The sequence below is a fragment of the Anguilla anguilla genome, chromosome 14 (assembly GCF_013347855.1).
Source record: "Anguilla anguilla isolate fAngAng1 chromosome 14, fAngAng1.pri, whole genome shotgun sequence".
In the NCBI taxonomy this organism is placed as follows: domain Eukaryota; kingdom Metazoa; phylum Chordata; class Actinopteri; order Anguilliformes; family Anguillidae; genus Anguilla; species Anguilla anguilla.
The window spans coordinates 34,062,579-34,088,411 of record NC_049214.1 but is presented as its reverse complement, the minus strand read 5'-3'; the positions used below and the strand labels follow the sequence as shown (position 1 = coordinate 34,088,411).

At 45.1% G+C, this 25,833-nt stretch overlaps 1 protein-coding gene across 1 annotated transcript in view; it reads left to right on the top strand.

Moving 5' to 3' along the window:
• Positions 1-6,171: 6,171 nt before the first annotated feature.
• The window catches only part of ttc28 (tetratricopeptide repeat domain 28), a 290,826-nt gene continuing 271,164 nt past the window's right edge, over positions 6,172-25,833 (top strand). Inside the window, exons 1-2 of the mRNA XM_035391601.1 lie at positions 6,172-6,573; positions 17,949-18,236. Coding sequence (XP_035247492.1) covers positions 6,544-6,573; positions 17,949-18,236 — 318 coding nt within the window. The 5' untranslated portion in view covers positions 6,172-6,543. The remainder of the gene's footprint in view (positions 6,574-17,948; positions 18,237-25,833) is intronic.

The window sequence follows — 25,833 nt, the reverse complement described above, 5'->3', positions numbered from 1 at the left end:
TCACACATACACACGCGCGTTCATGCACATACACACATATACACACTTACCTACACACACACACACACACATGCACACATACACACACACACACGCACACATGCACATGCACACACACACGCACATGCGTGGACACACACACACGCACACACACATGCACACACACATATATGCACACATGCACGCACACACACTCAAACAGGAAACTGAATGGTGCTGCTGACACCAGTGTGTGTGTGTGTACATTAGGCCCAGAGAAATAATCGATCGCATGACTATCTGGTCTGTCCCTTCAGCAGTTCTGCTCCAGCTGTCCCCACTGACTCCGGTACAGGAAGGCTAGTATGTCTGCTGCTATCCAGTGCATTTCAGCTCTTAATTAAAGTCATAGATTAGCTGTAGACCACACACCTTGTTTCCAAGGCTGAATTGGCTGCTGTGTGAACGGAAACCACACAAACCTGCAGACACTGCAGCCCTGCAGGACTGGAGCTGAACACCACTAATGTAGGCATTCTGGGCCTCCCACGGTCATTTGGCGGTCGACCAAGACATGCGACTAATCACACAGTTAGGGACTAATTAAGAGGTGTTCGTCAGCGCAAGACGATGAAATTACACAGCTGCGGATGAGTGTGGAGGAAGTGAACCGCGGATTCGGTGCAGACCGTCCCTCTGAACCTCAAAAAAAGAAATAGCACGTTAAGGCAAAAAAAGCCCACATGTCTAAGGGTCAATTATGGGATACAGCTGGAAATACATACATTTTAACACAAGTTTAACACAAAACCCAAAAGCTACTTGTCACTTCTTGCAAATTCTGTTGATACCGAGAGAAGTCCATCTGTTTATGGGCAGGTTTTAAATCCATCTTTTTAAGTCAATATTGTACAGTAGGTAGTTCATTTTATATCAACATTTCCCTCCTCCTCATAGAAAACTGTTCTCTGTGTTCTTGGTGGACGTTTAAATTCATAGCTGCATGGGCTAATACACCGAGACCAACATGTCAGTGACCATTAATATCGCTCTGTTTCTCTTCCCATGCCCCCGATTAGTGGTAATTTAATGATTGACCGAGATGATTGCCACAGTTAATTAAATGATTAAAAAAATTTTTTTAATGAATATTGGCTTCCAATGTGGGTCCAAGCATATCAAATCCCCACCCTATTTTGGAACGTCCAACTATCTGCAGCCGCAGCCGAGGTCCAATGCGCGGTCCCCACTGCTGATTGGGGAGGGTGCAGACATCCGCAGTTCTCCTCTGAGGAACGTGGTGTCACCAGCTGCTTCTTTTCACACCGCAGCTCACAGCCAAGCTGGCACAGAGCTGCTTCAGAGGAACAGGCTTCGGCATGCGGTCCACGCATAGGCGTAGATTTCGGGGGGGGGGACGCAGGGGATACGTCCCCCTCGATATTTAGAACATGTGCATTAAAAACATGAAAGAAGCATTTCCACCATAAATTAATGCAGAAAACGCACAAATTTGGTGCATAAAAATTCACCAGAATGCAGGAAATTAAGTGTTTGACTCTCTAAATTTCCTGGGTGGGGACCCCCAGACCCCCTGCTTAATGTGTCCCCCCAATGTTCAAACGAACCCTACGCCACTGGATCCACGGTAGGGCTTTAAACGGGCCCAAAACGGTCAGCACCGACCCGACCAGAGCCTGCATTCCCCTCAGCCCGAGCGCAGCCAGAGCCTGCGTGTCGCGGCATTCTGAAAGCCGACCCGATTTGAACCCGACTTTAATAAGGGCGTCGCCACAGCAGACGCCCTCTGGTTTGGGATACAGTGTCATCCATATTCTGTTTGAGAAAAAATTCAGCTGACGTCTGAGTCGGATTAGTGGATGTTGCACAGCGGCAGGCTTGTGCAGTATACCGTTGATGAAGCTACGTACTTAAGCTGGGTATCAACAGAACTGCCAAATCTGCTTACAGGCTAATACGTGGCTTTGGGCCTGTTTTTTCCCGATGTTGCTTGGAAAAATGGGAAGTTGTGGTTTTTTAGGCGTGTTTTTAAAAATCTGGTCGTTTGTTTGGAAATGTAACAAGCGACCTGTTTTTTTCACATTCATTGTTAAGTTGCTATTGTTCCAGGACACTAACTAACTTATTAATTTAGCCATTTACGAACCTCCTACTTTCGTTTTTCAGCTTTATTAAAAACCATATAAAACTGAAATGCACGTGAGAAAACCCGATTATTTCTCTGAGCCTTACATACATCAGAAACCCACTCAAACCCTACAGGCCTCCACTCTGAGCACTTTCTTTAAATAATATGCTAGAACCTTCTGCTATGCTTCTCTCAGCACCTGGAAATGGGATTGCTAGTCACCTAAAGTAGATTTTAAAATGTACAGAAGATTTTAAAATATTGAGATGAGGGAAAAAAAAAAAAAACTCATACAGCTGACAAGAAAACAAAACCCAAACTGCCACTGATCAACAACAGCGACCTCTAGTGGCAGGTTGGCTTGGCTGCAGGAGCCAGTCTTGCAGTGCGTAGCCAGTGAGAGACACTACCTTATTTATGGCTGCTGACCTTCAGCTACAGCCAAAACTAAAATTTGTGTTTGTTTGTTTTTAAATTTTTTTTTATTATTTATCTGTTATGTCTACAGGAATGATGAGGGTGTGGGGCTGTTTTATTTTACGACAGTCCAGCACACTCGAGCGCGCTCGTTAGTTCGTTCAGTTGGGTCGCCGAGCAGAAAGTGGAGCCAGAGAGAAACTCAGGCCAGGACCAGACGGTTTCCGGTGGCAACGCCGAACCAGATGCTAACAAACACACTGCACTGCACACTTTAAACTTCAAACCTCCCGTTTCCGTTTTTAAACACAAGGCTCCTGTTAACTGCCTCTCTGTGAAACCCCTTGTAGTGACCAATTAGGAATTATAAATATCGAGGGTAGCGATTATTCTGTCGGATTGTATGGATCACCTTTTCCTCTCCCCTCTTTAGAACGTGGAGTATGTGTACTTATAAAAAGGAAATATATGGTATTGTTTGAACCATGTCTTGTATCTCTCGGCATACCTGTAATATAATTGTGGAAAGTAGAATTGTTTTATTGTAAATAGCTTCTGTATTTACTCTAAGTAAACTGTACTTATCTTGGCACAACGACATGAAAACAGTTTGTTTTTGTCTTTTCCTCTTTCTGCACAAAACGCTTGTTCACTTGGCCTGTCCCGCAAGTCAGGGGTGGGGTCAATTCCATTTTAGTTCATTCGGTTCAAGAAATACATTTCAAATTTATTTCATCACTTGAATATAATAGCGCTCGGTGATGATTTTTCAGTTAGTAAATTTGAATTTGAAATTCTTTTCTGAACTGCCTGAAATGAAGTGGACTGGATCCCAGCTCTGCTGTGGGTCACCAGGAGTATAGCACACCTAAGTCAGTAACTACAAGCACATTGTGGACTGTTTCTACTTTAATAAAACGGTGGTTGTCTTTGATGGGCATTTTGTCATTTTCGAATATATATATTTTTCATAACGCAGAATGTCATGATATATTTATACAAATCCACTCCTGTAACCAGCGCAGCGGCTTCCGTCTTCTCTTCGAACCTCCTCGGCGCCCAGGGTGCGCAGCTCTTTGACGGCGTGCGAGTTAAAGCCAATCTTTCAACTGCTAAAAAATAAAAATAAAAAATACATGAGAAATAAGTTGTTGTTGTTGTGGTTCTGTTATGTGTTCTGCTTGCTTTCATCTGGGCTAGCAGTCGTGTGGCTGGTCTGCAGGCCCTGGCTGCTTTACCTCAGTGCTGTGCACCCAGTGAGCTGCCTGCTAGCGTTCTGCTGTCAGTGCCAGTCGGACCTGGGTCAAATACGTATTTGCTTTGGATTCAAGAACTCTGGGGCTCACAGTTTTGGTTGAATCACATTTTGACACCTCTGTGCCATCTAGTGGTTAAGTACCGGTACTGGCCTTTTTTTAGTGCCCAGTTCCACCTAGTGGTTAAGTGTGAGTATTGCCATTTTTAGGGCCAGATGCCATCTAGTGGTTAAGTATGGGTACTGTCCTTTGTAGGCCCAGCTAGGCCAGTAAGTGAGCGAAGGTAGACTGTCTCTTTTAGGATACTTAATCAGTCTTAATGTGACTGTTTAACCGCCACATGTCACAGCTTTTAATAGAGGTGAGCTGATGAACTTAATCAAACGGGTCTTCAGTCCCATGTCTTACTCTGTGAATGTTGCATTACACTTTACGTTGTCCCCTGTGCATTTCCAAAATGTGCATGCCAGTTGTCAGATCTAGTTATAAGTTCTTTGGTTGTCAGACGTTCTTGGTTTAATGTAGACTTTCACTAAATCCACAAATGCCAGTGTCGCAAGATTGAGTGGTTCAAAGTAAACAATGCCCTTCTTCTAATGTGCACTTATGTGTTTCAAAAAGGCCAAAATGCAGCTAATGCGTTGAGTTTATTTTTTCTGTTGGTTCACCATGGAGGTCAAATGAGAACGAAATTCTCATTTACAGTGACTATTTGGTTAGGGAGTGCAAGGGATTATCAGGTGGCAAGATGTACGAGGCTAGCTTTTATGGGAACATGACCAGGGACCTGTATCACAAAGCTGTATTACTGATTTGGCTGGATAACTGCACTGAGTAAAGTCCAGATAGTTATTTTTACTTCAGTCCATGTTGAGTTCTCCAGAATTGGGATGGTTTATTCAGTGCAGTTATCCAGCTAACTCAGCAATTCTTTGTTGTTGTTGTTGTTTTCCTGTTGAAATCCACTTTTAATCATTTATTTCATCGTAGTTGAAGAAAGATGATTATTCATCTGAATGGAAACTGCAGAAATGTATGATTTTTGCCTTTTATTTCACGTTTTAGGCATGAGAATACAGTCTTGTGTACATTTCAGTTTTTCCCAGTAAAATACATTTTCATCATTTTACTGGGAAAAACATTTTTATTCATTTATTTCACAATGCTTGTTGAATAAAGACGAATTTTGTTACAGCTAAATGTTCTTTTTTCACTTTTTGTACGTAAGACTGCATACACAGCCACCTACTGTATAGGTATAGCCTGTGATGTCACGGAGGGAGACCGGAACCTGGCCTGTTGTAGCCTTTGCCGGGAGAGAAAATCTACTTCTCAACAGGGAAAAATAGGGAATATGGAAACCGGATCTGACAACATGATTAACTATTTCTGAATTTTAAATTCAGCCCAGTCGTATTGATGGATATGAAGTTGAAGGATTTTTTCCCCCAGTGTAAAGCACCACACAGCTGATTAGATCGGCAAAATAAATACATATGGATGGTTAAAGAAAGGAATAAATTATTTATTTTCACATGCATTTATTTTGCATATAAGCAAGGCGACGATTCGGTGAGAACGGGGAAATACTTAATTCTTAATGCTGAGTTGAGCTGTTTTGCTAAAATAGAACTTATTTAACAAATACACACATATAGCCTACACATTTCGCTAAATACAGATGTTTCTTTCAGATTTCATTGCATTAATCCAATCAATGCAAATTGAAAATTTACCCTTTTTATGCTTTAACTTTCAGCAACAATAACAAGTGCTGGTATTAACTTTTTAACAATTAACCAAAATTACGCAGTTCAAAATTTGCCTATACAAAGAAAAGAAATCACCAAAACGTTTTCCTTGAGGCTACTGCAAAAAGATAGTCTATGGGTCTGTAGCATGATTGAAAAATTCTGTTCTGGGAGGGCTGTTTCCACTGGTTACCCTGGTTTAATTAGCTAATTATCTGCAGCCTGCATACACCACTGCCGGTTCACTCATCATGGAGTCAAACATTTCATATAGAGACACATGATGTACTCAGTGTTAATTCTGGAGTTTATCTATGCATCTATGTACTAAATAGCAGATCATAGACACGATCCGGTTAATTGAATAATTAAGGGCAGAGGTGGCCGTGCAGTCCAGAAACCCATACGGCACCTCCAAGCTCACCCATAAACAAGTTACCCGAAGTTTTATTAACTGTTTTGTTTTTCCGGTAGCGTACATTACAATGTGGAATGTAATACAATGCAATAATTTAATTCAAATTACTTGCGAACTGGGTTTTTATTCTGGAAAAAAAGAAACCCCCCACAAAAATGAGCAAGTCTCCAAGTTTGAATGAGGTGCGCCTACAAGCACAATTACTTGTAGGTATAGCCTCTGATGTCACTGAGCGTGGCTGAAACCTGGCCTGTTGCGGCCATACAATTCAGGCCAGCCTCTACCGGAGAAAATCCGCTTCAGCTATAGAGGAAAAAAACGGAGAAAAAAAAGAAAAAGGCATCTGACAACATGGCGAACTTTTTCTGAGAAGTTTCTCTAGGACGCTAAAAAAAACGTTCCTGGACGGAAGTGTGAGCACTTATTTTTGCACTCACCCACCACTATATCTTAAATAAAGGTTGAGACAGTTTGAAGAGGCAAGATGTTTGTTTTCCCTATCGCCGTGGAAAGTATCATGGGATGAAAGTTGCATGTTGCAGTAGCTGGATTATACTGAAGTAGCAGGACAGGATGGAGAAACAAGCAACGCGAAGAGAAAAGGTAACTGATCCCGGGCGAAACTTGAGCCTGTGTCGCTCGGTGCGACGTTTTAAAAATAATTGTTACGACTGAGATCAAAAGGTTTGCTGCTGAGTTGTCGTTTTAGTTGTGTTTGCGTTGTGGAGGATGACCACGCAGCAAAGGGTTCAAATCGGTTTTCCACGCTTGCATATTAGTTTTACTTTTTGTCGTTTCATATTTTGGATGTGACATCAACACAAGTACAATAGCTGCCTACCTTTATAAAATGTTCTGGTAATGTGAGATTTTGTACCATGATTATGAGTTACGATGTTGTCAATGCAATTTAGGTGTGTGTGTGTGTATGTGTGTCGTATTTCTTTGCTATTGTGTTTTTTTCCCGAAAGAGGCCAAGCTATGAAATCAAACAGAATCTGAATTATATTTTTTTAACACAGGGAATTATTTGACACTCTTTTTGCAAGAACATTTACCACAGTGGGTCTAATTATGAAGCATAAACTTACTGCAGTACAAATGAAGGGAATCTCTTAGTATAAAATATTTTATTTGCTCGTTAGCTAGAGGTCGGCGTATGTACTTTTCATCTATTACTCCTCATACAAAAATAAAAAAATACCCAAACACTCCACGCTCAATGTGCGTAATGCTCGAGGACTCGGTTGCAACGCAATAGCGCATGACAATCAGACGTTCAGTGCAGAGGGCGTATCTGTCAAATCTTAATCCTCTGTGAAAATCTACAGCTGTACAAGGGGAATTTTGCGCAGTAGGCTTGATCTTTCTTCAGATATATTCCAATGGTGTTCTACAGAGAATCTGCACATGCGTTTTGGCACATCCATGCCTTTGCAATTACAGCGGCTTCAGTAGACGCTTGTAGGAAGTAGTTTTGTTTCTGTTTGTTGTGTTTTCCAAAACACGACACGCTATATTGACAAGTTATTAGCATTCATTTGCATACATAGGCATCCTTGTAATGGCATTCAAAATTCAATGTCGGAATATCTGGACGTTTGTAATGTTAGAAATTGTTATTGTCCCATTCCAATATTATTGCATTGCATTGTCTTATTTACTTTATGCTGTAAGTTTGAAGCCCATTCCATCGCATACACATGGTGTTCTGTTGTCAACTGGTTACAGCAGAGATTGCTGGGGTGTATGATTTTTATCGTCAACAATGATGTTAATTAGTTAAGCAAAGTAGGCTACAGTACTCTACGTTGCCATTTCAGAACACCCTTTTATATCTGAGTATAAAATGTTTTTATATATAATGCGAAGCAGTAAATTAATTTCCACTTTTTCAGTCTCGGTAGGAATGCATTGCTTGCACGTGCCATTGGGCCAAGTTTTAGTCTTGGTGAATTTCGGATGAAAAACTGCACAACTCCCCAACAGAATCTGGCACATCCGTTGGCTGAACACTTAGCCTGCCTGCTACCAAGAACAAACTATTGCTTCACAGCAAACTCTGGCGTCTCGCATGCCAGGTTTATTCAGAATTCGAAAGACCAGTTATCTTTGTTGTATTGACATGGAAGGTAGTTTTGTTTTGTGATTGAAATTAAAATTTCACCGTATATATATATATATATTTAATGAAAATGAAGGCAGTGTTCTGTGGAGAAGAGGTTGTCTTGTTCCATGGTGTGTGGTCTACTCCAGCTGTAAAATGGCAGGTAGTTTTCTCAGACAGATACTGTATGTTGCAGTTGTCCGCTACACACTACAGCCAGACTCCTGCAATGCTGCTTTGCTGAAACGGCCACATGTTTTAGAGGATTTAAAAGGGGAAAGCTTATTCACAGGTTAAGACCACACAGCTATGTTGCCCCTTAGCAGTGAAAGTCGGGGATGTGACTATATGTGCGCGCAAATTTTGGGGTGAGTTCCATTTGAGTGCATTCAGTTTAGGAAATTAATTGAAGTTCAATTCAGTAATTGGAAAAAAATCTTTACTGAAACTTATGGGAGCTTTTCAGCTCAGCTTTTCAGTTGTAATGGAACTGACCCCAAACCTGGTGCATACACATCAGGTTTCTGCCAGACATGGTTCATTGCACCTCAGTAGTGTGTGTGTGTGTGTGTGTGTTAAAGGATTATAGCAGGACAACCCAGCAGCCCTGGTGCTGGAGAGTCACAGGCTCTCAGGCTGGTTTTTGTTGTAGCACTGCACTGAACGAATCAAGTAGAGCAGTAGATTACCCAGTTAACTCATCTGACCCGGTTACTTGGGTCTGAACTGGGTGCTGATTAAAAAAAAAACACTAGCAAAGCTTTTGGCTCTCCAGGACCAGCTTTGCAGACCCCTGGATTAGAGGGTTCACTCTGGTACAGAATGGCTATCTGTGGTGTTGCAAAACATGAAGTTTTATGACGCAAAGCAAGTTGCTGGAGAGAAACAACAAATCGGAGTAGGGTTTGGAGGCCCTGAGTGGGCAGCTCCACCTATCCCCTTAGTGAACTGCAGAGCACTCAGAGAGAGGGAGAAAAAGAGAGAGAGCAAGAAAGAGAGGGAGAGGGAGAGAGCGGGGGAGAGAGTGAGAAAGAGAGAGGGGAAGAGAGAGAGTGAGCAAGAAAGCGAGGGAGAGACAGAGAACGATAGAGATGGAGAGAGAGAGGGAAAGAGGGAGAAAGAGAGCATGTTGGCTGAGATCTCAACCTGGCTGTTGCTGGGAGACCACCCACCCATGCCACAGGCTGAAACGGCTCCAGTTTTCAGAGTGTTTTACCTCAGCCACCAAGCACAGAGTTAACCTGTTTATTCTCCCCAGGACTGACCGTTATTTTGAGTTCCCATCTTGTCCGTACTGTACATTACGCAATTCCATTCTTTTCCTGTGGATTGTAATAGGTGGAGCTCTGCTATTCCACAATTCTCTGGTTTTACAGTAACCTGTATAATTTTATTACACACTTGGGCTAATGGACAGTATAGCAGAGTAGTACAAATTTTAGTCTAAAAAATATTGTTTCCTCTTATGAGTGAGTAGGCCTTAGCTGCTTATGTTTTTAAGCGGTGGAGTGCTATTGGTGGAGGCCCTGCCACAGGCCTAGCTTTGCAGGAAAACAGGAAATCTATTTTTCTCAATGTACACTTGGCCTGCCGAGGAGGTGCTGGGGTTACCCTGCCGGAACAAGCCCCTCCCTCCCCGGGCATCGCTCCCAGCAGGACTAGAAGCCAAGATTATGGCCTGATATGATGATGCAATATTCATGCGCCATAGAGGTGACGCATTTAATGCGCCGCTGATGCTGCAGATTAAGGGTAAATGTCTATCTGTGTGGGGCGGCAAATGATAGTCTGTGATAGTCACCCAACCCATCATTTTTTGGAATGTTTTTTTTTTTTTTTCAAAATTCTTTGTCAGTGTTCTAGAACTCCATTGCTTTCAGTCTTCAGTAGTGATTGTTACATGAGCATTAGAATGTTCAGCCAAGAACATTCTGATCACATATGTGTGATCTCACATCTTTAAAGGGTTAAAAGCCTTGAACTTGTACCCTTCCTGTCGTATTTGAATCTGTGAAGCTGTCTCATCGCTGTAGCCTGCTCCTCCTCCTGTGGAGCGCCCGCCAGTCGTATCCGCTACCTCTTTCCCCTTCACTGTCGTTGCCTCGATGGCATACGCTTCATACGCTTCATACGTAGTGTGCCCTGTCAGACTACGAGCAACCAATCAACCTGAGGGGGGTGCTGAAGAGCGACTGGATGCAGTCATAGTTCTGAGTGAACCCCTCCTTCTCTGGGTCACACAACGGGCAAATCCGTGCCAGCTTGGCATCGTCTGGATTACAGGGCTTTCACCAGTGCACCAGTGTGCACAGTGAACTCCATGCCCCAGTTATGTAAGCCTTCTCAATCTTATTTGAGGGGCACCTGCACATTTTCACCACTCTGTCTGAGCAATCGGATTTGACACATTGCGGTCAGTGAAGTCATTTGATGCCTTACCGAAGCGAAGGATTACTCTGGGAAACCCTTTTCAGTAACAGAGGCCGTCCAGGACTGGGGTCAAGGAGGCCGGTCCTGACTAACTCGGGGTACACCCAGCCCCCAGGAGTTTGAGGGGCACCGCCCCCAGGAGTTTGAGGGGCACCGCCCCCAGCAAGGCCCCCCTCCCTTTGCAGACGCTGCTGGCTAACTTTGACTCAGAAATAATACGGGAAATTTGACTTCGAAAGGTCGGAATTTATGGCAACTGAGTGGAAAGTTCCGGTGGAATGCGATTCGAGCGGCTGTGTTATCTGTGCTAGATACCCAGATGGGGAAGGGGGAGAAGGCAGCAGATCCCCCCCCCCCCCCTTCCCCCCCAAAGTGTGCACTTCTTCCAGGGGGGGGTCTGGAGGATTATCTGCTGCCTGTTGTTTCTACGGTGCCCTTGCAAGCAGCCTCACTTTCATTTTCCCAGGAATGCGATCCAACCTCCTGACCTGCTGGAAGCAGGGGTGGGGGGTGGGGGGTAGGAGGGGTGGAGGACGAAAGGGGGACCTGCTTTGGAGTCAGGAAAGAAACTGCCCCCCCTCCCCCCCCTTTTCCTGCAAGTATAGTCTTTTGCCCACTTCTGTGTGTTTGTGTGCATGTGTGTATCTGATAGAGAGAAAGAGGGAGCGAGAGAGAGAGAGAGTACGGAGACAGAATCAGATCAGCGTGTGGGCCTTCAGAGCAGCTGATTGGATTACGCTCACCCCAAGCCCAGTGCGAAAGCAAGTATCAACCGAGGCAGCATGCCGTTTGAATTAGCGTCCCAGACAGCTGCTTGAAGTGAGCTGGCTAGCTCCCACAATGCAGTGCAACAGCAGAGGCTGTCGGTCGCAATGGAAGGTAGAGATAGGGAAGGTAAACCACCGACTCAACTGCTGCCTGGCAGCCATGCTGCCCAAACTCCTGATGTGCTGTTCTGCTCACAATGAGCTAAACTCCAGCTCACTGTGTACTGGAGGTACTGTGGAATGCATACCTATTTGATACCATGTTAAATACAGTGTTATCTAATAAATTGTAATTTAATACTGATGCAATAATAATCGATTGTTACAACTATATTTCGCTTTTGTATTTTATGTAAAATTTGCATCAACATGCGCATGCACAAATTGCCAGGATTAAGGATTTATAGGTAATTTTAGATAAATTATATTTTCTCAATACTTCCCCAGCAGGCAAGAAAAACGGCTATTGGTACGAAATGAAATGAAAACCATTGCAGCTAACATTAGCTAACAACCAAGTAGAAGTCAAGCTTAAATTAGATAGTGTTTGTTGTGTGGCTATGGAACAAGGTGTGTGCTAAATTAATTTCAACTTAATAGCTACAATCATTGGCAATGTATTTTCAGTGGTTTGATTTGCAGTCAGAGGTCACAGCTGTGATGTGTGCATATGTAACAACCTTCATTTCTGTGGGTGTGTAGCATAGTTGTCAGCCAGTACCCAGTGAGCATATTCAATATCTGTCAAAGGATTTATGCTTTAAACACTGGTAGAAATTCCTATGCAGGAGTAAAGGTTTTCAAAAAAGGCCAATAATAAGGGAGACGGTCCATATTTTTTCACTTCAAGATTCGCGGCGAATTGAACTTATCAAAATAGTCGCACGTATCTGAAAGAAACTGCGAAGACAACTGCAGTCTGCTTGGGCCTGTTGTGGCTGGGAGGATAACACAAAAGAAAATGGAGGCAGCGGATTGTCCGCACTATCTGCCACTTCCTGTTTTCAGGACACTCCTGTGAGCACGGTCCCAGACTTAAGCAATGTCGCTACAGGTCTCCCCTTAAGCAAATATTCTCCAGGAGCATTGGCTGGTTCAAGGTGCTGCCATCTGGGAGAGGAGGGATCTGGCGGCTTCTCAGAGAATGAAACGAGCAGGTGTGTAAATCACAGACATTGTAATCAATTGGCACATCTTTGCGAAAGTGGCGTAAGACCTGAACAGAATTTAAGGACAGAGCAATGGAAATTAAATGGATTAAACGGATGAATCGAAGGTGGGCAAGAATCATTTTGTCAAGAATCTGTGCATAGCCTGAAGCAGGCTATAAAACATAACAATTTTGAACTTATCTCTGTGGTTAGCCGCTGATTGTGTGACTTGTGTTTTCATATTATGTCAGTTTTAGTTCAGTCTATGATTTCAGTTGGCTCCATTTTTGTGTGTGGTGAAGAAGATTTCAGATATTTGGAGCGGTTTCTGATGACATGCCAGATTTAGAGTGACATGCGTAAGGGCATTCTGGGGTTTGTGGTCTAAAGTAATAAACTACACGTCAAGTAACTACAAAGCTGCTTGTACAGCAACATTATGTCTGCAGAGGTTATACATGTGTATGATACCTGATTATTCTTTTTTTTTTAAAAGTGTATTTTTTAAAAATATATAATTTTTGGTTGGAGCTATTTCTATGATGCATGCAACCTGAGACAGCTGTACTCAAGGAAGGAAGTACTGGAAGTACACAATATAAAAATTGATATTTATGTTTATGATTGTGAATGAAAGCTGTAAAATGAATCTGTCCTGCATACAGCCTCTGTGCACATAGTCTTGCTGTAGACGTTGTTTTGGAATTACTTGTGTATTCCGAAGTGACTTGTGTCAGCGCATTTTTTCTTGATTTAAACCACAAACTCCTCAATGTCCCCATTCCAGACGCTGTAAATGTAACAGATGTTCAGAAACTTCTCTAAATATATGAAACATCCTTCATTGTACATAAAAATGGCCGGGGCCAGTCAAAAGAAAAAACAACAACAGAAAAAAACCCTGAAATGTTAAAGGAAAAAACTTTGTTCAGTTAGAATTGTTCAGTTCAGTGCAATGATATACTTTTCCTTTTTTTTCTTAGGAAGGATTGTTATAGCAAACATTCTCCGAGAACACAATAATATCAGCTGTCCGTTCCAAATAAATATTTATTGCAAAAAGTCTAAGCAAACAACTTTTGCTTCTGGTTGGTAAAAGCCAAAAACAACAATTGGATACATTTGTATTAGTATTTAGTGGAGTGTGTTTGCAAATTGGTGTAGCTGTATTAGAAGTTAGCAGTATCAGGTGTGATCTCCAGTGCTCATACAGATTACATGCTAACTCAGCAATGGCTGTTCTTTAGTATGGCTTCTCTACCAGTCTTACTACTAAAGCCTCAATGTTGTTTGGCCTAAATTTCCTCAATGCAATCTCTGCAATTCAAAGATTAGAATTTGATAAAAATGTGATTTTGTTTGAGTCTGTTGAATCATTATAAAAGTAGATTATTTCAGATATTTGAGAATGAAATTATAGTTTAGTATATATACCATATTTTTTTTGTGTGTGAATCTTTATCAAGCGTGAATAATTTTGGAGGGCACCTCGTATGAATATGACTGACTGTAAAATTGAAATTATCCAGTGACAGTCTGTTACATTTCACTTTGTGTGAAGTGAAACAAAATTGCTTTTAACAAAATGGTTGCCAAACCAATTTTTTTGTTGCCTGTGTCAGGCAATCACTGTCTGGAGTCCTCGAAACTGAGCAGACACACATTCATATTCATATTTATAATATTCAACGTCTGCATTTGGATGCGGAACTGAAAAGGCTCCCACACTCATCACATTTTCAACTCTTGGCGCAGATGCAAGACCTCGCTCAGAAACCACGTTTTCTTTTTTTTTTGACCTCGGTCTTTGGTCGTGTTCACCAGACCTGGTGGGATAAATCTAGTCGAGTCACAGGCCAATTTATGTGCCAACTGTATGTCAAGTGAAACAATCCCAGTTATTAGGAAACTTTGAAACAATGATTTACCACGGGCAAACTAGCCAGCAGCTTCAAATGTGATCTGTCTTTAACGATTGTCGAGCATCTGTATTCTCCAAATGTAGGTCAGTGAGACCTCCGTGCGGGAGCAAGTCGAGCTAACGTTGCCATAAAAGCCTTTGTGCTGTTGTTTGACTCGCAATACTTTGCAGGCAAGGCTTTTCAGACCTAGCAACAGTAGCCATGGTGGACCGAGCTGCGCATTAATACCGGTTATTGTGTTCAGACTTGTGCGTTAGGCTTTTTAGCTACAAACGTACTGGACCACCTTAAGTGTTTGTTAAAATGTGGGATTGTGACATACAGCCTTGTGTAAGTGGCAGACACGATGGGACTATTTATTTCTTTTTGCAAATTATATATTTTAACTGCGTTAAATTGCATGTCTCCTAGTTGTAGGTTTCCCGTGTCATCAGATGGGACTCTGAAAGCCATTTTGTTTCAAATCAAAGGAAAAAGATAAAATCATAGCTGGCAGACCTTCTTCTGCGTTCGCATTTAGAACGGCCGACTAGCCAAAACGGTTCAAAACAAAACCAGAAGTTTATTTTTTCTTCTTGTCTACTGCACATATTTGGATAACGAGCTGAAGTCAAAACAACACCGTTGCCATTTCTTATAATAGTTAACAGTAGCTGTCCTTCTTGGGTTTATTCGCGGTGGTGATAATGGAACTGGGGCACTGGGTATGGCATTGAAAGTGTCCTGTTTCAGTGTTTTTACAGCGTTACATCAAACGTCCAGACCCCCAGGCTCCCAGCCCCCCAGCCGCTGGGCCCCCCAGGCCTACTGGCCCCCGCTGCCCCATGGCTGCCTGTGGCCTGGAGCAGCAGGCACGTGTAGCTGTGGGCCTGACGTGAAAGAGCACCGCAGTGTCCTGATTTAGCTGCCAGTGTGTGTGTGTGTGTACGTGCACACGTGCGTGTATTTGTGTGTGTGTGTGTATGCATGTACGATATGTATATAATCTTAAACATATGCATTTTTCTACAAATTTACCATCCACAGCCATCTATAGATATGCCATCTGCCAAGTTACGCCTTGGCGGGCTGTACCCCACATACAGATACAGCACTAAGTTTGGCACTTTTTCCCACGGCACCGCAGAACTGCCGTCGTGGGCTATGCGCCGCAAATTGTGGTCACTCACTCACACTCACTCACACACTCACTCACTCACTCACTCACTCACTCACTCACACACTCACTCACTCACACACACTCACTCACACTCACTCACTCACTCACTCACTCACTCACTCACTCACTCACTCACACACACTCACTCACACACTCACTCACACACTCACTCACTCACTCACTCACTCACACTAACTCACTCACTCACACTCACTCACTCACTCACTCACTCACACACTCACTCACTCACTCACTCACACACTCACACTCACTCACTCACTCACTCACTCACTCACTCACTCACTCACTCACTCACACACACTCACTCACACACTCACACACTCACTCACTCACGACCTTTGTAGGCGCATGCAAAGAAAATTGCTTGCAGGAAAGTAGCAGCAACTGGTGTGCTTTGCAGGGTATGTAGTCAGTCTATAATTTGACACATAGTGGAAATGGATTCCATGAATATTATTTTTTTTTATATTCAAACAAATATTACTTTTTGCGGTCTGGGCCCGTAAATCAAATTGACTCAGAGCAGGAGATTTGATTTAGGATCATATTTCTCTCGTCCTTATCCTAACCTTATCCATTATGAGCTAAACGGTCAGATGGATTCTAGCTTGGTACCCAGACATATGATGGAGTGCATTCATAAAGAGTGCTAATCTTGGGTCAGTTTTCTCCTGTCACAATATTATACGCCGAGCTGAAAGGTGAAACTGATCCTAGATGAACGTTTTTGTTCATGTAACGGGGCGAACCCTCCGTTCAGTTTTTTTTTCCCCTCTGTCCATAATCTTGACCTCATCCATTTGGGCGGCACGGTTGGTGCAGTGCTTGGCACTGTTGCTTCAGAAGAAGGAGGTTCTGGGTTTGAGTCCAGATCCTCTCTGCATAGAGTTCTTCCCATGTTCACGTGGGTGTCCTCCGGGTACCCCAGTTTCCTCCCACAGTCCAAAGACTGTCAGGCTCCTCAAAGCTCACTTGCAAAAGAGATGTAACTCTTAATATGTCTACCTTGGTTAAATAAAGGAACTATAAATTATCTAAAAACAAGACTGACACTTAATGATTAAAAGCTCAGGTAAGAGCTTGGTGATTCTGTGTACCCCTTCTGTGATTGTGTGCCCCCTCAGGAGCCTGGTCCGCTTAGCCGAGGGGTGTAATTATCGTATCGTTGCGCCAGGCCTGGGGGGGGGGGGTGCTGAGCGACCCGCTGCGCTTGTGCCCGGCGACGGCGTCGTCCCGGCGCGTGACTCCTGGCCCCGCCCTCGGCAGGCCGCCAGTAATGAGCGGTTTGAGTCAGGACTGAGGTTAAGGCCGGTGTGGAGGGAGCTGCTGCCTGCAGTCTCTCTCTCCCAGTCAGTCTCGATCTCTCTCGCCCTCCGTCTCTGTTCCTCGCTCTACTCATTCTCTCACTCTGCCTTTTCTCTCTCTTCTTTATCTCTGTTTCTATCTCTTTCTTTCTTTCTCTCTCTTCCTCTTGCCCTGTCTCAAATCTCTCTATCACTTTTCTCTCCCTGTCTCTCTCCCTCTCTTTCTGGAAGTAATTACTCTGTTGCTGCGCTATCCCAGAGTGCAGTGCGTGCATGTGTGTGGGAAGAGGCGTGGCATTTTGCAAGACTGAGGGAGGATGGAAACTAGATCTTTTCCGTGAGCTCTAGCTCCTTCCCTCATTTCCCTCTCTCTCTCTCTCTCCCTCATTTCCCTCTCTCTCTCCCTCTCTCCCTGTCTCTCTGCCTCTCTCCCTCCCCTTCTCCCGCGGAGGCTCCAGATCCGAGCGCTCTGCTCTGCGGCTGCTGACCGTAAATTTGCCGCAGACTAGCGAGTCAGCTGCTGTCGCCGAGCCCCGCCCCCCCGATGGGCTGGGCTTCCCTGGCCGGCGGCTAACGTCCCCGCAACGTTGCCGTGGCGCAAAAGGCCACGTTTCCATGGCCACGGGTGCAGGCATCTGCTAGGCTACTTACTCCTCCCCCCTCCTGCTGTTCCCAGGGGTTTGCTCCAGAAAGGATATTTTAGGGATTCTCTGTTTGAGCTCTGGGCCCGTGTTATTATGGCATCTCACAGAGCAGCGCTGATCTAGGGTCAGGTTTACCCTGGTCATGTGTTAACCTTATCCATCATACACTGACCAGACCAAACTGATCCTAGGTCAGTATCTCTGATACTCTTTGCCAGGCTGGCGATGATGGGCAGTTGACTTTTCATTTTTAATGGTATTTTTAAATTTCTATTGTTCATGCAATGCTTATGATTTTTGTTTGTTTTTGACATATAAAGGAAAATGACTCGGATGCATTGACTTGAGTATTTCAATTGAGGGTAAGCTACTACTGATGTGAAGTAAATGGAACAATAAAGGTTTTATTAAAATGCAAAACTCTCTCCCTCCCTCCCTCCCTCTCTCCTTCTCCCCCCCCCCCCGTCTGACAGTTTTCGATCTTTGGGCCCCGCGCGCTGGGCGGGGCGGTGCGTGCAGCGGTGGAGGGGCCGGGCCTGAGCAAGGCGGAGTTTATGGAGAAGGTTCGGCGGAGCAACGAGGCGTGCCAGCGGGGGGACTTCCACGCGGCCGTGCGCCTGTACAGCGAGGCCCTGCTGGCCGACCCGCAGAACTGCATCCTGTACAGCAACCGCTCCGCCGCGCACCTCAAGCTGGGCCAGCACCAGGTCGCCCTCGACGACGCCATCAAGGCCCGCCTCCTCAACCCCAAGTGGCCCAAGGTAAGTTAGCCCCTCCCCCCCCTTCCGGCCTTTTTTCCTGCTCCTGGGAGCCGCTGTGCCGCTGGTCTGACTGTCAGAGAAATGGGCTCGTCAACTCAGAGGTTGCAGGCTCGTTTCCCAGGTGAATAACTACTGCTGTACCCCCTGAGCAAGCTACCTGACCTGAATTACCTCAGTGCATATCAAACAAAAAGACTTGTATATGGATTGCATTGTTTTAATGTACTGTCAGTTCCTTTTAATGCTTGACAATGTGCAGCATCGAAGCAAGTCAAAGGGTGATTCACATTTAAAATCTTAGGGTTTCCATCCTATTCACATACGCGATCGTGATGCGTACCATCTACCCACAATGCACTGCGCGATCCGAAAAGACCACCGGGTCTGCTGTGAGCTCGACAGGTCCTCTGGATTACCCTGGCAGGCCTCTCTCATCCGTTATGTGCTGAGCGCCGGAGCAGGTGCCCAGATGCTAACGGGCTGCCGGGGCGACCGCTTGGCAGTGGGGGCAGGGTTCTCTGTGTTCTTGGCTCGGCGTGTGAGCTTGAATAGGTTTACCGCGTGTCCGCGGGGCTGAATCACTGCCTGACAAAGAGCCCGCCGCCCGCACCCCTGCGGTCTGGGCGGGGCTGGTCGGCGGTCAGCCGGCAGGAAGAGAACGGCTTCAGCGTAAATGTGTGAAGCGCTTTTCGGATGCTGACCTCTCCTGCAACGATCGGGACTGAATTCTCGGTGTGTGCAGGGAGAACAGATCGTACATTTTTGAATGACCGTAATGTGGGAATTATGAACAGAATTCACATCCAATACATCTTCCTGATTGGACCGCACACCTGAATTCAATTTTTTTCTGAACCTATCAGCCCCCACAGAGGGACTGGTGTAAATTCTGCTGGACATGAGAGGCACCATTAGAGGCTGAGACAGGCTGTTTAGACTTCAGCCCTTCAGTTGTGTAACCCCCACAAAAAAACGTTTTGCTCCATGGTCCTGCTTGACAGGCAGCCTGTGGAGAAGAGCAAGAAGCCATGGCAGCAGCAGTGACTTTCTGAATGCTGATTGGCGGAGTGAGACTGGTGTGGGAAGCTTCCAGGGAGGGGAACGGAAAGCTAATTAAACTAAGATGAGCGAAAGAAAGAAAAGAACACATCGCCAGTCGTGTGCTATTCTTTACTGCGTGATTTTTGCAGAATCTGGTAAACTGGGCTCATGTGGGTTCTGAAGTATGCAGCTATGAACAGAGCTGGTGGAGGTGGGTAGCTTGTTTTACTCTCCCCCTGGTGGTGGGTGGAGAGTACCGCAGCGCCAGTGGTGATTGTGACGGAGTCCGGAGTGTTTTGTGGGAAGCGCGGCTGGGCAGCTAGCGTTCAGCGCCGGCCAAGTCCCGCTTCCCCTCGAACAGAATGGGAGGAAGCTGTGGGCGTGGGGGGGGGGGGGGGGGTATGGTGGGGGGTCGCGGCAGTTTGCTCTTTAAAATCCCGCACTGGCTTGTGCTTCTGAGGACAATAGCAGCACGCACACTTCCCCCCCGGGAATTCTGGGGGACTCGGAGCGTCCGAGCGTGCCTTATTTTTAACACTTTTCAGTGGCTGAACACATGGAGGAAGTTAAGAACACTTGAAGGAAGACGGCCCAGAACAATGTCTGTAATACTGTCCACAATAATAATAACAATAATAATAATAATAATAGAAGAAGAAGAATAAGAAGAATGAAATCCAAAACCAATTATTATTAAGTGACAGTTTTACATAAAGGAGAAAAAATGCATTCTCGAAGTAATGAAAAACACGTCTGTACACTGTGTCCTTGCAAAAGTATGAATTTACTGGGCTTGACATTTTGGTCACTCTGACCTTCATCAAAACATCACAGTCCAATGAAGGTTAGAGTGACCGAAACATTTTAAAAAATTCACACCAGTGACAACAACAAAAGAGTGTTGATTGCCACCTTTTTAATACTGCAGAGTGAAAGAACTCTACTGATAAGATTCCACTTTGCTTTCAACATGACTGGAAAAGGAACGCGGAATCGGACTTGATTGAGTTGTGTACACCCACACTGACCCCTACAGCCTTGGAGCAGAAGGCAGCCATACGGCTCTGTACGGCTGAGTTTCCCTTCTGTGGCTCTGCCTGACTCTGCTGGGGGCCCAGTCATCTCAAAGCTCTGCTGCTTTTTGTCTTTATTTCCTCTTTCATTTGTGCTTAGTTTGTGGGGGAAATGCACTGTGTGGAGGGAGAGAGCTCTGTGTGGAGAGAGAGAGAGAGAGCTCTGTTGAGAGAGGGAGAGAGTTCTGTTGAGAGAGGAGCACACTGTTTGGGGTTGGGCTGGAAGGAGCACTTGGTCATTAGCATTCAGCATGGCAGGGCTGCGCTCGCTGTAGAACGTGGGGGGGGGGGGTTCTCTGTTCATTTGGAGAGGATGTGAGGGGGATGTGTGGGGGGGGGGGCTGGTGTGTATGTGTACATTTTGGAGGGGGAGGTGTGTTTGTAGGTATTTCAACCTGTATTGTAGACCTTTCTTTTCTGCACTGCTACTCCTGTCTCTGAGAGTATGTGCTTTGTATGTACTTGTGTTTGTGTGCGTGTTTCTGTATGTGTGTGTGTGTGTGTGTATAAGTGTGCAAGTGTGGTTGTGTAGGTGTGTCTGTGTATGTGCAAGTGCGTGGGTGAGTGTGGATGTTTATACATGCCAAATTGCCTATAGATTGTCAATAGGTTTGTCTGTGTGTGTGTGTGTGTGTGTGTGTACTATTGTCTGTATGTGTGTGTGCTTGCCTCATTCAGCATTGTGAAACCACGCTCATTTAAAAGCTTTATTTTCATTACCGTTTGCTGCTGCGTGGATGCCATCTGCACAAAGTGCCAGTCCAGTTTCCAGGTTACAGCAGAACAAAGTGTGAAGTGGCTGTGCAGAGAGGTGCTCGGCCCGGATCTGCGCAGAAAGGCTGGGCAGCTCCATTATGATTAAATGAATGAATGAATGAAGATGTGAGGGATGGAGAAACCGCCTCTTTATTCCGCTTTTTACTCCGTCTTCTGTGGATGGAGCTGTGAACTGCACCGGCTGCCTCCTGTAGGAAGTGTGTGTGTGTGTGTCTGTAGGTGTGTGTGTGTGTGTGTGTATGTATGTGTGTGTATATTTGTGTGTGCATGTGTGTATATTTGTGTGTGTGTGTGTTTCTGTATTTCTGTACTTGAGTGTGTGCGTGTGTGTGTATATGTGTGTGTGTGTGTGTTGAGGCGTTTCTCTTGTTTAAGGGGCTCAGTGTGTCGGTCCTGCCCCATTGGTGCTTCATTAGCGTGGGTCAGTGCGCCGGGCCGTCTGTAATGAACTCCCCGGAGCAGCCGGTCCCTCTGAGGGGGCCGCTCCCCCGCTCGGGCTCCCCGAGGGCTCAGCGCTCACCCGCCTCCTCTGGGACTCCTTTGTGGGCCCTGGGCCCCGGCGCTCCCTGTTGGCCAAACAGCCGCGCTCGGAGAAAGGGGGTCCGGGAGCGCCGGCGCGGGCACAATGGCGGGGCGGGGGTCGTTCGCGGTGAAAGGGAATCCGGGCTGTTTGCCACACCGCCGTTTGTGCTTTTCGGTTTCTCCCCCGTTGGCATCTGAGGGCTCCCTTTCCCTTTGTCATTCAGATGGACCGCCGCGGCGGTTGAAGAATCGCCTTTTCCCCGACGTCCCCCATTCACGCCCGAGAGGCCGGCTCCCCGAAAAGCCACCGTTATTGATCGGGGTTCGCTGTGTGGCTGCTGCCACCCCCTCTTTTGTCTTGTGTCTGTCTGTATTTCTTCTCTAGTTAACAGCTTTGTAGAGTAAAGCAGGCTGTTTAATGCAGTGATGTGGTCCCCCTAGTGGCGCCGTGAGGGACTGCACCCAGTACACCGCTATCTGAGGACCCTGCGAGTTCCCTGGAGCTTAGAGTGAGCCAGTGCCTCTTACCACTTATTTCAGTCCCCCGTCTGTCTGTTTGCATCTGGAGCTTTACCGCTGATCAAAGGCCACTCCTGTGGGCTGAGGGGACTGCGTGCTGTTTTGGGGAGTGAACCCTCTGGACTCTCTGTGAACCTGGAGCCCCGGTCTCTGACCCAGATTGTTTTTGTTTGGCGGTTAAGTCATCGGTGGAGATGGGGGCCCCTGCCTTCATACCCTGAAGCTGGGGGAGTGACGGCGAGGCCCATGTCTCAGTTACTGACGCCACCTTCACCTCTCTCTCTTTCGCTCTTTCTCCCTCCCTCTTCCCTCCTCTCATTTCTAAGGCCTCTCTCTCTCTCTCTCTCTCATGCTCTCTGTCCCCTTTGCTCTCTCCCCCTCCCTCTCTGTTCTTTCCAGGCTCATTAGTATGAGTAGTAGTCGTCTCTATATGCGGACATTTCACTCTCATGCAAGGTGGACAAGGTGTGCATAGCAAAGGTACAACGGAATATGATTTTTGGTGGGGTTGTTGTTGCATCTCATATAACTGTTATTTAGCTACTGTGTACACTAATCCCAAATCTTCCATATTCCATTTGAGTTTTTATGCTCTGTTACTGTTTCACTATTTTTTATTTTGCAGTTGGATTTAGTGTCGGATTGTGTTTGGCAGGGGTAACAGGAGACAGGTAATGATCCCTGCCGAGTCTCATCTTCGACAAAAGCAACAGCTTTGCTGTAGGCAACAGAAAAAACCGACTAGCTCAATTTTTCCCATGGTGCAGTGGGCCCAGTGATTTCTCCACCCCTCCCCTCCCATCCCTCCGCTGGCGCCCTGTTTTTATAAGCAATATTCCGACCACAGCGGGTTGCTTTCCCCCGTGAAGGAAGCAGGGAATTGCTTTAACATTAACGGCACGCAAGGTCCCAGAGTTAATGAGAACCTTGCAGATGTTCCGACGGGCTGTCAGGAGGCTGCGTCGCGGTCTTGGATCCGGCTCCCGCACATCCATCCGTTTAGCGCAGGGGCCGCGAGGAGCGTACGGGAGCTTCGGGGTACGCGGGAGAGTGACGCGTCCATTATCGATCTTCATCTTCACCGTTTATGAATCCCGATGGCGACCGCCACCGTTGATTCCTCGTGATTGCGAGATTACCTTCGCGGCGAGCGTGACACCGCTCACTTAACTCGAGTAAGCCCTTAACAGGATTAACCGACGTCGGGCGGGGTGAGATGAGAAAAACAGTCATCACAGAACACATTGCTGATGGTGCCAGACCTGCACATGTTCATTAAATAAACAACGGGTTGAAATGATGACAGTTGTAAGTGCCTGATATATACTGGTTTATTTGACTAAAGAAGTGTGTTAATTGTGTACACATGGATGGGACAGTTAAATATGACCCATTTTTCGTTGCGACCGTGAGAATGTTTTGATACAATTACATGTGCTGGAAATCATGTAAATACAAATGTCAAATGCAAAAGGAGACACAGGTCTCAGCTCCAGATGGTCCGTGAAGTGCTGACTTTACCAAATCCTGAGCAGAATTAGATATGCTGTATATGTTGGACCTGGGGAAAATATTGAGCTATTGACTATCAGGTGGGTTTCAGCCCTCCACCACAAAGGGCCTGACAGAGCCTCTATCTGGAGCCTCGTGGTAAACAGGCATACAGTCATGGCAATCGTCTGTTACTCAGTAAATTTGCACTTCATCGGGTGCACGAGAAGAATAACACTATTAAAGGGCTTAGAATTTAAGGGTATCATATTCGATAGTTTAGCAATACAGCAAAATGTCCACCGAGAACACTAAAATAGTTTGAGATTTCCTGTTTCTGTGCTTGATGTTTTAAACGCGTTAATGGCTTATTGTTCTGTCTGTGCTCTGGAACCGCTGCGCCAGTGCTTGATTTGCATTCATCAGGAGCTGTTTGTGGATTCCGCCTTCCTGATTCTCAAACCACTAGGATGAGGTCACACTCTTTCCACGCAGTGCAACGGGAGAAGGCGATTAGTCCGACTCATTAATGTCTTCTCTATGGGACCCGTGTGACTCATTGTCACAACACTTACATTAGAAGGTTTTGTTTCTTATCTTCATGAAGTATTTTATCGAAGATGTTGCCATTTCACCTACTGATGCAGTACTTTGTCCCGGTCACAAGATGCTCAAGTTGGAAATTAGTAGCTTAGTTGTAAACAAAAAAAAAAAAAAAAAAAGAGAAGAATTTCAGAAGGTTTTTCTTAAACCGTGGAAGTGGTTTTTATTGCATTTCTCAGTTGCAGTTTAATTCCAAGAAATGTAATGATCTTCATTTGTTATTTCATCATATGTGCGCATGTGTATTTATGTACAGTATGTAAATATGTCTTTTGGAAATGAACACATTTGAGAATGACTTCTCACAGATAAGCTACCACTTACACCTGACTGAAGTACAAAACTGTGCCATTATAACAAACCAAATTAATGATAAAGTTATGCATTTTATAAGAAAAATGCCCATGTTTAAGTTAAGATTATTTATGAAAAAAAATGTTTTCTTCTAAGTAATGGAACAGTCATCATTTTGGACATGTGGAACATTTTGTTGTTCCACATGTCCTAATGTTATTATAGATGCAAACTGACATAAGCTGCTCTCTGGATTGATATTGATTTAGTAACAGATAACATGCATAACGTACTACAAAATTAGAAATATTGAATGTAGAACCTTACTGAAATAAACGTGGTTCAATTTGTGTATTTTCTACGCCAAAATGAGGTCTTCTGAGTGCACTATATAAAATGTGCGCTAGAGGGCAGCATTGTATTCCATTTAGAAATGGTGTTTCGTTCTTTAATGTAGTTCGTCTGAGCTACTTCAGTCTGGGAAAAGGAGGTGGGAAAATAGCTGTGCTGTCCAAGAATGTTCGTAACATTAATTAAATCACAGTTGATCATTATCATATCGTATCATTTAGGATCATGTGCAGACAAAAAGAAAAGGAAAAGAAAAATCTTATGCAACTAGCTTGCGTGCAATTTCAAAGTAAAAACCCAAGAAGTGTACTAAAAGTGTGTGTGTGTGTTTGCATACATATATGCGCACCTGCATTTGTGTGTTCTTGCGCTTGTGACATAGCAAGCCTGTGGCCTGCTTGGGTGGTTGCTAGGATAATGTGATACCGAAGTTAAACTTCAGGAGAAGGAGTCCAGGTCTGATAATAGTGTCACAGTGCAGCTCTCTTCTGTAGCGTAGTGTAACATGATTTTTCCACATGTGCAAAAAGCACTGCTTTTGCTCAGTGATACCGCCCCCCTCTCCAAACCATCTGGAAATTTGACATCAAACATCACTTAAGCACTTTAACAGGGAACCGCAGTTTGAAGCTTTGCTGAGAGACAGTTTCCCTGTTCCTCTCTGCCCGTCACATCTCCATAAACGTTTCTGGACAGCAGAAGTAGTGAACAGAGCAGTAAATTAACAGTGAACAGAAAGATGGAAACGGCAATGTGAAAGTCACATGGCCGCATGTGGTGTTGGTCCGCCCGTGACTGGGATTCTGCGGGAGGAACACACGACCGTCCTCCAGGAAAGAACCAGTCAAGTCGAGCTCGTTTGACCGAAGAGGAAAAGGCTGTCTCAGGCGTCATCAGAGAATATCTCATAAAGCTCTCCGGGCTCA